The sequence below is a fragment of the Coenobita brevimanus genome, chromosome 92, assembly GCF_032717465.1.
Source record: "Coenobita brevimanus isolate Jiangsu-jjx chromosome 92, ASM3271746v2, whole genome shotgun sequence".
Taxonomy (NCBI): Eukaryota; Metazoa; Arthropoda; class Malacostraca; order Decapoda; family Coenobitidae; genus Coenobita; species Coenobita brevimanus.
This window is the reverse complement of record NC_137045.1, coordinates 17,228,077-17,240,358: the sequence shown is the minus strand read 5'-3', so window position 1 is coordinate 17,240,358 and position 12,282 is coordinate 17,228,077. Positions and strand designations below refer to the sequence as shown.

Below are 12,282 nucleotides of genomic sequence, written 5' to 3'. Positions count from 1 at the left end.
CCACGAAGACACCGAGGCTGCTTTGCACGGCCAACAATAACGGGCTTAAGCCGATGCATGCCGTTAGCATTAGCACAACACAAAGCAGATATCCTTTGCTTGGAGAGCTTGTGGCCAGGTACACGCTTCTACGTCTCCTCGGCTAGGGTGTTCGTAGGCAAAGAGCGACAGAATAAACCAGTTTCGTCAGTGTTGCAGACTTGACCGGGAGTGAGGCCCTCCCTGTCGATCAAGCCCTTCAGCTTGTGCCAAAACTCCTCTACTCCATCCTCGTTAGCGTCCAAAGCTTCGCCATGAGACTTACGGTTGGTAAGGCCATGTCGTAACTTGAACGCGAAGAGCCAACCCTCGGATGCCTTGAAGTCTAGGGGGTTGTGAAGCCTTCCGAACTTCTCAGCAGCAGCTTTCAGCTCCGTCCCACGCACCATCACACCAGCAGCACGTTGCTGTCGATACCAAATCAACGTGGAGCGGTCGACTTCAGCATACTTGGGAGTAAACATCATCTGCCTCTCCACGTTGCGTTTGCTTTTCGACAAGAAGTCAGCTGTGTACTGCATGAGTTTGTTTCAGGATCTCTTAATATCAAACAAAGTAGATCGGGCCACGTTGAACTCACGAAGGATGCGTGACGAAGACCATCCCGCATCCACTTTCTCCAATATCTCCCTCTTCTTCTCCAGAGTCAAAACCACTCTCTTCCTCTTCTCAGGCGACGGGGCCATCATCATACACACGAAGGAGAGGCATGAGAGCAGAAAGAGAGCCTGCAGCAGGTAAGGCACCACCACAAAAGCGAGCACGTGGGCAGCCATGACGATGAGCATGTACTCACGACAAGAGACGGGTGGCAAGTGGAGAGGATGCAGGGGCGCTCTAGCGGACTTTGGAGGAATGACACACCAAAACAAAGCTGTCCCGCGCTGCGCGCGCCAAGTTCAAATTACGGGCGGGAAAAAGTCGGATTTTTTTCAAATTTTTTGCGGTTTTCAGACCATTTTGGGTATATTGGATCCCGGGATGATAATGTCCAGTAAATGGGGATGTCCGGAAAGTGGGCGTCTGGATAGTACAGGGATTACTTATAATTTGTGGAAATGCCTCCTGGCTCTCTCTCTCTCTCTCTCTGTTCGAGCACCATTTTTTGAGGGATCAATTATAGGTCTTCTGTTTGCCATCTCTTCTAAAAAATACTTATTTACGCTGTAAATAAGCTCTTTTTCTTTACTGTGGAGCAGACAAGGGTAAGTAGTAGGGATAGGAGCTTATCTCTGATGGCGGTCAGAGAGGAAGTGACCTGTGGATTGACACCTGACCTACCCTCACTGACGCACCTACAAGCGTGACAGCGTTGGAAAGCAACGTTGCCAAGTGTTGAGGTATTTATAAAAAGTCATTGTTATTATTAAAAATAATAGGCATTTTCTTACACCGTATAGCCTTATTAGAGAATTTTATATATAGTGTATATACTGTGAATAAATTTCATTTAGAAGTAGTAAATAGCTGACATGAGACGAAGAGGTGTGTTTTGGTACAGATTCGGCAGCGTCTTGCAAAGGGGAACTCCCGTGAGGGACAACGCCCAAACTATCTGGATATTTTGGAAGGACTATAGAAGGTGTTTTAAAGTTTTTTAAAGGATAAACTCAAAAACTTTTGTAATACAGGATGTTGAAGCAAATTGGGAGATAGTCAGAGGAATGGGAATGGTCACCCTTAATTGGGACCGGCTGAATAACAGCAAATTTCCAGCAAGAAGTGCAAGTTGACAGGCAAAGACAAAAGAGTTTACCTAGGCAGGGTGTAAGAACAGAAGCACAGTTCTTGAGGACAACAGGAGGGACCCCACGGGCGCATATACCTTGTTAGTATTGAGGCCAGTGATTGCAGAAAATACATCACCTTAACAAATTTTGATATCAGACATGAAGAAGTCAGAGGGGGGAGGCGATGGAGGAACAGCACAGGAATCGTCTACGGTGGAATTAGAGGAGAAAGTCTGAGTGAAGAGTTCTGTTTTATCAGTAGACGAAATAGCTACAGAGCCGTCAGGGTGGAAAAGAGTTGGGAAGGATGATGAGGTAAAGTTTGTTAAAAAGGTTTTTCGGAAGGTGCCAGAAGGAGTGGGAAGAATTCGAGTTGGTAAGTTCCAAGCATTTAGTATGAATGAAACTATTTTTAGCAGAGCGAAGAACAAACTTAGCACAATTCCGGGCAGAAACATAGAGATGAGATTCATGAGAGGGTTGGCTCTGGTACCTTTTGTAGGCCTTCTCCTTGCTGTGGACAGCATTAGAACAAACGTGATTTTTTGCATTAGTCAAAGAATATGAGAAAGGAATGTAGGCTTCTGTGACCGAGAGAATATCCTTCGAAATGCGCAAGGCAAACTCAGATAGCTCTCGGGCATGGAAGCAATTATCATTCAAGGGAAAATAAAAGAAACAGTGCCTCAAGGCCTCCCTACCCATATCCCTGGCCGCCTTGGAGAGAGTTCCAACATACTTGACCTCTTCCTTACAACTAATTCTTCTAATTACAGTAAGACCTCACTATAATGGACTAATTGGGGCCCAAACCATTCCGAAAAATGCGATATTCAGATAAAAGCGACATCCGGACTTCCCCCTGCTAATCCAGACTTTATCCGATATATCAGACATTAGTCCAGATCGCATGAACGGTTTTTAAACTATTTTGACTACTACGGCAGTACTTTACTGTGTTATAACTTCACTACATTAATCAAATGGTATATTATATATAATAATACAGTACTGTGCACTGATATAGATATGTTTTATTTACATTATTGTGATGAGCATAACTGAAGTGGCCAGGCAGTCCGGACTGCTTCTGGCTTTATCGGACTTTTTCCGATACATAGGAATTTAGTCCGGTAGCTCCTCGAGTCCGATAAATGCGAATTCCGGTCTATTGAAGTCCATTATATCAAGGTTTTACTGTATGCTGTTAATCTTTCCTCTCCGTTGGGCCCCTCCGATCACAACCTTATCAACTTAACCTGTCCTATTGCTCCAGTATGGCCTGTGGACCCTCCCAACAAGCATCGGTTGTGGCAATTTAGAGCTGTTGATTGCGAGGCCCTCAGGCAAAACTTCTTTGATTTTCCCTGGAATGATTATTGCTTCCATGACGGGAGCCATCAGAGTGTGCCTTGTGCATTACAGATGTTATTCTCTCAGGGATGAAAGCATACATTCCTTTCTCATATCCTTTAACTAATGGAAAAAAAAAAAAAAAAAAAAAAAAGTTTAATCACGCTTGCTCAAATGTTGTTCACAAGGAGACTGCCTACAAAAGGTACCGGAGCCAACTCACCCCTGAATCTCATCTCTTGTATGTTTCTGCCTGGAATCATGCAAAGTCTGTTCTTCACTCTGCTAAAAATAATTTCATCCACACTAAATGCTCTGAACTCTCTAACTCGAATTCTTCCTGCTCCTTATGGCATCTTGCCAAAAATCTTTCTAACAACTTTACCTCATCATCTTTCCCTCCTCTTTTCCACTCTAGTGGTTCTATTGCTATTTCTTCTACTGATAAAGCAGAACTCTTCGCTCAGACTTTCTCCTCCAATTTCACATTAGATGATTCTGGTGCTGTTCCTCCATCACTTCCCCATTCTGACTTCCTCATGGTTGATATTAAAATTTCTTCACATGACGTATTTTCTGCCACCATTGGCCTCAATACCAACAAGGCATATGGGCTTGATGGAGTCCCTCCTGTTGTCCTCAATAATTGTGCTTGCACCCTGCCTAGGTAAACTCTTGTGCATTTATCTATTAACTTCTGCCTTTCCTTCTTGCTGGAAGATTGCTTTCATTCAGCCTGTCCCAAAGAAGGGTGACCATTTCTGATCCTCTAACAATCGCCCAATTGCTTCAACATCCTTTATTTCAAAAGTTTTTAAATCTATTCTTAACAGAAATATTTTAAAGCAATAGCCAACACCTACTTTCAACATAGATGATCCACCAGTATACATGGAGAGTAATGAGGAGGATGGATGGTGAACTTGTTGAACGAAAGGCAATGATAGACTACGTGTGTGTGGATGAGCGAATAAGAAGACAAGTGTTGGATGCAAGAGTGTGGAGAGGGTGGGGGAATGGAGTCTCGGACCATCACTCACTGATGGCCAAGGTAAAGCTGCAATGAAAATGGTTGAGGAGACGAAGGGGAAGACAGGAGGAAACTGCTCCTGTGAGAAGAGTGGAGAAATTGCAAGATAGTGAGAAAATGGCAGAGTATAAGAACACAGTGGAAGAAAGATTGGGAAGGTATGAGCTAGAGCAGATGGAAGGGGCGGAAGACGTATGTAAGATATTCAAGGAAGCGAAAGGCGCAGCATGTGAGGTGGTTTGTGGAGTGAGGAGGAGATGCAGGGATGTGCAAGGGACAGAATGGTGGAATGATGAGGTGAAACAAGCTGTGGAACAAAAGAAAAAGGCATATAGTGAATGGTTAGCGAGTAGAGGCAGGGGAGAAAATGAGAGAGAGAAGAGAGAGGTATATGTGAGCAGGAGAAGGGAGGTGAAGAGACTGGTGAAGGAGAGTAAGAAGAAAGTGGATGAAGAGTTTGGGAGGAATCTGAGTGTGAAATGAAGGGAAAGTAAGAAATTGTTTTGGAAGGAGGTAAAGAAAGTAAGGCAGTGTGAAAGGGGAAATAGTAGGGGAGTGAAAGATAGGAATAATAGATTGTTGGTGGAGAAGAGAGAGAAATTGAGGAGATGGAAGGAGCACTTTGAGGATTTGTTGAATGTAGAGAGTGAGAGCAGTGCGAGTATAAGTGGTTGGGGAATGGCTGGGAGAAGAAGAAATGAGAGGAAGGAGGAAGAGATCAGTAGGACGGAAGTAGTGGAAGCAATGAAGAAGATCAAGTTGGGGAAGGCCCCAGGAATTGATGGAGTGTGTGGTGAAATGCTGAGGTATGGGGGTGAGATTGTTGTGGAGTGGATATGGAAGTTATGTAGATTGGCTTGGGAAGAGGGAGGGGTTCCAGAGGACTGGAAATCAGGTATAATTGTTCCTTTATATAAAGGAAAAGGGGAGAGAGAAGTATGTGGTAACCATAGGGGTATTTGCCTTCTTAATGTGACTGGTAAAATATATGGCAGAATACTCACTGATAGGGTTAGGCATATGACAGAGGAGCTAGTTGGAGAAGAGCAAGGGAGATTTAGGAAGGGAAAAGAGTGTGTAGATCAGATATTTGTTCTAAGATGTTTAGTGGAGAAGTATCTAGAGAAGGGAAAGAAAGTGTATGCTGCCTTCATGGATTTGGAGAAAGCTTATGACAGAATAGATAGGCAAGGTATATGGAAGGTATTAAGAATATATGGAGTGGAGGGGAAATTGTTGAATGCTGTGAAGATTATGTACGAAGGAGTTAGGGCTACAGTGCGAGTGGAAGGTGAGCTGAGTGAGTTATTTGATCTCAATGTGGGACTGAAACAGGGTTGTGTGATGTCTCCATGGCCGTTTAATATATACATGGATGGGGTTGTAAAGGAGGTGCAGGGTACGACAGTGGATGTGGGGGTGGCTCTAATGAATGTGGGTGAGATTTGGAAGATTCCAGTGTTGCTGTCTGCTGATGATACAGTATTGTTGAGTGAAGATAAATGGGAGTTGCAAGGTTTGGTGAATGAATTTGGGACAGTGTGAAGGAGGAGGAAGCTGAAAGTTAATGTAAACAAAAGTAAAGTTATGGTGTTTGAGAGGAATGAAGTCACCGAATGTACAGTGAGGTTGGATGGTGAGGATATGGAGAATGTGAGTGCATTCAAGTACTTGGGTAGTGTGATGAGTAAGGATGGAACTTTGGGGGATGAAGTGCGTGAAAGGGTACAGCAGGGAAGGAAAGTTGTTGGTTCACTGAAAGCAGTGATAAGAAATAGGGAGGTGAGTATGGAAGTTAAGAAGTCACTGCATGATAGTATTGTGATCCCTACCCTGACATATGGAAGTCAGGCGTGGACCTTGCAAGAGGGGAACAAGTCAAGAGTGAGAGCAGTGGAAATGAGTTACTTGAGAGGAGCATGTGGAGTGACATGGAGGGGCAGGTTGACGAATGAAGAAGTGAAGGAACGGTGTGGGGTAGATGTGGATGTGGTTGAGAAGATTAGGAGAAATACACTGAGGTGGTTTGGACATGTGGAGAGAATGGAGAATGAAAGACTGACTAAGAGGGCGTATGTAGGTGAGGTGGAGGGAGGGAGAGGGAGGGGTAGACCGAGGATGAGGTGGAGGGATGGAGTTGAGAGGTATATGAGGGAGGGGGGGGTGAGCTGGGGGGAGGGTAGTCAAATGGTGGGTGACAGAGCGACTTGGAGGCGTTTTGTCTGCAGCCACCCTTTGCGGAATTAGGGTGTCGGGCTATAGATAGATAGATAGATAGATCTTTCCTATCACAACCTTCTTTCTGATCGCCAATATGGGTTCTGCCTGGGACGCTCCACTGGCGATCTTCTCACCAACCTTTCAGACTCCCGGTCATCCTCCTTTTGGGACTTTGGTGAAACTTTGCCATTGCACTTGATATCTCAAAGGCTTTCGATCGAGTCTGGCATAAATTCTTATCTCAATACTGTCCTGTTTTGGTTTCCATTCTTCTATTTGCACCTTAATCTCCAGCTTCCTTTCTGGTTGTTCTATAGCCCCTGTTGTAGACAGCCTCCATTCTTCTCCTAGAGTTATCAATAGTGGTGTTCCTCAGGGCTCTGCCCTATCACCAACTCTCTTCCTTTTTTTTCAATGACCTTGTAAGCTGTACATATAACCCTATTTACTTATATGCTGATGACTCCACCCTTCAACTTTTCATTCAGTTCCTGCAGCGTCCACCTCAGCAGTTACTTCAACAAACAAGGGATGAGGCTATGGCACACCTAATGTCTGACTTGGCTCATATCTCTGATTGGGGAAAAAATAATATTGTTCTTTTCAATTCATCAAAAACTCAGGTCTTACATCTATCAACCTGACAACATCTTCCACAGTACCCTTTAACTTTTAATAAAATCTAGCTTAATCCTGCATCATCTTTAAATATCCTTAGGGTTTCATTCTTTCGGAATTTATCTCAGAAAGAACACATTACCATTGTTGTAAAATCTGCTTCCATGAGGTTAGGTGTGCTTCTTTACTACTGCACAACTGTTGACTTTATACTCAGGTTTTATTTGCCCATATAGAGTACAACTCTCATGAGTGGGGAGGCTCCCCACATATAACTTTTTCAACAAGGTTGAGTCAAAAGCTTTTTGTATCATTAACTCTCCTCCTCTTACTGGCTCCCTTCAACCTCTGTCTCTTGGCCACACTGCTTCATCTTTCTGTTTTCTATTGCTACTTCAGTGGTCACTGTTCCTCTAAACTGTCTGCTTGCATCCCCCCACAATTATGATGGGTGCGTAACACCCGTCAAGCAACAAACTCTCGTCCCTTTTCCGTCCAACTCTCTAATGTCAGAGTTAACCGTTTCCCCAGTTCCTTTATATATGCAACAGGTCATCTCTGGAACTGTCTTCCTCTCTCTGTGTTTCCTACTGCCTATGATCTCCAATCTTTCAAACCCAGTGTGTCCAGGCATACTGAAATATACGGATCTTGAATTTGGTTCTCTGATATCTTGTTTTTGTTTTTTCTTGGAGGGAACAATTTGCAGGCTCCTGGCCTTGGGTTCCTTCTTCCTTGCATTAAAAACACACACACACACACACACACACACACACACACACACACACAATGCGACAACCGACACTTCTTGGGAGGGTCCACTGGCCTTACTGGAGAAACAGGAGAGGTTAAGGTGATAAGGCTGGGATCGGAGGAGTCCAAGGTGATAAGGCTGCAATCAGAGCCCAACAGAGAAGAAAGATTAAGAGCATAAGCAGAAGGATTAGTTATATGGAAGAGGTCAAGTATGTTGGAACTCTCTCCAAGGCAGTAAGGGATACAGGTTGTTACCTCCGCCAACAAAGCTGGAGTAGGTTATGTATTCACCTATGTTTGTCTGTCTGTCTGTCTGTCTAGACGATATCTCCAAAAGTTCTCAATGAATTTCAATGAAATTTTGTGGAAGGGTGGGCCATGGGCCAAGGAAGACGTGATTACCGATAAATTTTGGGAAGGATCTGGATCTGGAGTATTCTGCACAGTATCTCCAAAAGTTCTCAATGAATTTCAATGAAATTTTATGGAAGGGTGGGCTATGGGCCAAGAAAGAATTGATTAATTTTGGGGTGGATCCGGATCTGGGTTCACATCCTTTTTAATGACAATGGCACTGGAAGAGGTACCATATGGACTCTCTCCGTGTTTTCTAGTTACTGCTGTATCACATTCACAAGCTTTCATGTGTGGTGGAAGAGCCAGAGGAGATAATGGCATGTCACTAAAACCACAGTATCCCCATGTACACCAGGGGATACAATAAAGATATTACAGAACAAGTCAGAACAAGCTCTCAATAATCCTACATGGAAACCACAAATGAACTCATCACGTTGTATCATTTAACAAATTTAAAAGCTCCAACATGCTTGCATGCATTGGCCTTTGTCACCTAATAGCAACTCTCCATGCTGTTAGATCTCTGGCAAGCCTCCCTAATAAATCCCTCATCCCTGAGGTTACACTCTAAGACCTTGTCCCAGGTTTTTTTTTTGGTCTGCCTCTCACAACCCTATCTTGAAGTTCAGACCTCTCACCTTCCACATCTGTCATCCTCCATCCTCTCAACATAACCAAACCATCTCAATTTACCCCTTCTCATTACAACACCAACATATTCAAGTCCCACCCTTCCTAAAAACTTTTCAATCACAATCCTACCCCCCCCAGGCCTCGCATTCTGGGATGCACTACATGTCATCTCGTCGTCATTTCTGTATGTTTTGAGTCTATGAACATCTTCCTTAACTACACAGGTCTCACTACACTTCTGACACATACCTCAAACAAGGATCCCTTAATACAGGGGAAGAGTTTTCTCAATTATAGGAGAGGCAACAACTACCTGAACTTCCTCCAACCAATTCTAACCCTAGCCACAGAGCAATGTCCAACCCCACCTCCAGTACATATCATGTCCCTCAAATAACAAAACTCCACCACACACTCAAAAGACTCTATTGTAAGATCAATACTACATGCTTTACCTGACACACAGCACACAAGAAATCAGCATTATTTCATACCCTACCTCTAATACTACTACATCTCTTCAGCACCTACTGATCACAAAACCTGCACAAAACGGAGGTATCTCCCACATCTTTGTGAAAAACTGCACATGGTCACATTCCCTCTGCTTTGACAGTACCACCACCAGCCCTAAGAATCATCACTTTTATTTTACCCACATTCACGCTCTCACCCTTATGCCCCATTCCATCTCTCCACTTCCTAAATCTTTCCTCCACCTCCCTTTTGTTCTCTGCAATCAACACCAAGTCACCAGCATAGAACATCTTCCATGGGAGTCCATTTCTGAGGGAACATGAGAGCTTCAAGCACCATGACACACAATAAGGGACTCGACTGACCCCTCATGCATGTCAACATTCATGAAAAACTCGTCACTCAAATCTCCATTCACCCTCACTGGGAGCGTGCACCTACATACTGTACATGGCCATAACCACTATGACCAGTTTCTCCACGATCCCATGCTTTCTCACTGCCCACTTCACCACCTCCCTAAGGACTCTGTCAAAAGCATTCTCCAAATTAACAAAAACAGTACAACTCCCATTTGTTTCCTAAGCATTTTTCTTGATGCTGTCAGACAATGAATACAGCACCAGTGATATTTTTGCTTGACATAAACCCAAGTTACATCTCATCAACATTCACTCTTTTCCTTATCATACATTTTAAGACTCCATTATCTTCATTATCTGGTCCAAAAGTTTTATGTCTCTATAATTTCCTCTTTCCACACCATAACCCTTCCCTTGTAAATAAATCACACTCTTCAGTCAGTCATCTGGGACAATACACTCACAACCAAATTTACAAAATCAGCAACTAAACCCACTGCTGTATCACTTGAGGCCTTCAACACTCAGCACTCAACTCAGACAAACCCGCTGCCTTCCCTAACTCCACCCTGCCTATTGCCTTGTTCACAGTAGCAGCATCAAAGGCCAAGAGCCAAACACTGAATCCACCGACACCAAACCTTCCCTGTTCCAAACTCCTCAATCAGCAGCCAGTTATAAAGCTCCCAACTAGCATCTTTAATATCCTCACTGTCCACCACTACCTTTCCTTCATCATTCTACACACTGTTCACCTATGATATTCAATTTTCATCATTCTACACACTATTCACCTATGATATCTCGTTTTCCCTCTTCATCTGATTTGCCACCTTAATTACCACATTCTTCCTTTCAGCACTGTTTAGGCTATCTGGTGAAAGTCTCTGGAACCCAGTTTTCCCCACATACTTCACTTTCTGGCCCTACGCTTGGCAGCCAAGTAATTCTCTCTGTTACCATCCCTTTTCCATTCCTGGAAAAGTCTTCTTTTTCCTTAAATGAGGCCTCTACACCTTCATCCCACCACCATGCTACCTTATGTCTTGGAGGGCCCCTTGTCCATCCTTACACTGAATCAGAAACTCTCAAGAGATTGTTCTTAACAGCTCTGTAGTGCCCAATAACACTTCCATTAACAGTTCACCACTCACCCACTTCTCATCTTGCTATAGAAAGCATCCCTTACTGTTTTGTTTTTCAACTTCCATAGTGTCCTCCTGGGTGTACTGGTCCACTTCTTCACCACCCATTCCTTCAGCACCATGTCATATGTCAGTAATTTGTGTTGCTTCACACACTCTTTGCTCCCTACAACTATAACTTTAACATTCCTCACCAACCTCCTATCAGTCCTCCTGATTAGAAAACATTCAATCTGGCTACTATTACTCCCAGACTCATATGTAATCAGTCAATGTTCCCCCCCCCCCTAAATTGCATGTTGCACACAATCATGTTCAATGCCTCCCCCAGTTCAAGCATCCTTTCCCCTTCCACATTCCTCATACCATATGTGCATCCCCTATGTACCCCTTCACATCCTTGGGCTGCTTCACACATATGGCCATTTTAAATCCCCACCCAAAACTACAATCTCATCATCCCCCATACCACCAACCACACGTACTGCCATCCCAAAATCTATCTTTATCTTCATCATCCGAGCCAACCAGTGGAGCATATGCTGATACAATTTAAATAATGACTTTACCAAACAATATTTTCACTGCTATAATCCTTTCATTTACTCACATTACATTCATGATATATTCTACCCAACACACCCAAAACACACTATTCATCCACTCCCCTGCCACAACAGCCTATACCCACGGTCCTTCCCAACAATCATCCTAGCTGACCTTCCCCTGAACCTGACTTCATGTAAGCAGCAGACATCCACCCGACTCATCCTCAGTCTCCACTATGTCCCTCCTCTACCCTTCAAACTACCCACATTCCATGATGCCACTCCTATACAACATACAACAAAAATTGATACCACTGGATATCTTAAATACAAACTTACCAGATTATGTGAATTTTCATTTTGCAGGTGCCTGTTTTCCTGTCCTTCAATGATCTGCTGCTCCTCTTCTCCTTGCATTTGGTCAATAACTGGGGCATCACCTTCTTTTCTATGTATGGCTGGTTTTTCTGCTGCTGTTTTTAATGTGACCATTTCACCTTTGTCAGAAAATGGTATTTCTGGTCCAGTGAGATTCTGTTCTTTTGTCTGTGACCCATCCTCTGCAACCAGCTGGTTCAACTGGTGATCAAACCAAGAATGAAGTCTGGCCCATACCTGTTCCACCTGACTCCGATTCAGTTCACACAGAGCCTCTTCAAGTTCAGTTAGTTTGCGTTTTTTGTTCTGGAAGTAGATGCACGTACAGTAAGAGCTACAAATTACTGAGGAGAGAGACTAACAACAATATACCTGAACCAAATGTTAAAGTTAGGGGAAAAATAGCTGAAAAATACTGTAAGTCTTTTTGCAGTATCCAAATATGAACAGGGAAAACACAAAAAACAAAAACCAGACATGTATATTTTACATAAATCTCAACAACCAGTATATGGTATATAAATTGACAGATGGATAGATAGATCAATAGATACAGACAGATATAGTAATCCCTCGATTATCCGACATAACAGAGTCAAAGGCATGTCTAGATACGGGGGCAAAATCCAGATC

The 12,282-nt window shown here is 43.5% G+C and overlaps 1 protein-coding gene across 1 annotated transcript in view; it reads right to left on the bottom strand.

The window, feature by feature from the left end:
- LOC145412106 (condensin-2 complex subunit G2-like) overlaps positions 1-12,282 on the bottom strand; it is a 346,602-nt gene that overhangs the window by 322,965 nt on the left and 11,355 nt on the right. Inside the window, exon 2 of the mRNA XM_080282023.1 lies at positions 11,611-11,955. Within this exon, the coding sequence (XP_080138149.1) occupies positions 11,611-11,955 (345 nt within the window). The remainder of the gene's footprint in view (positions 1-11,610; positions 11,956-12,282) is intronic.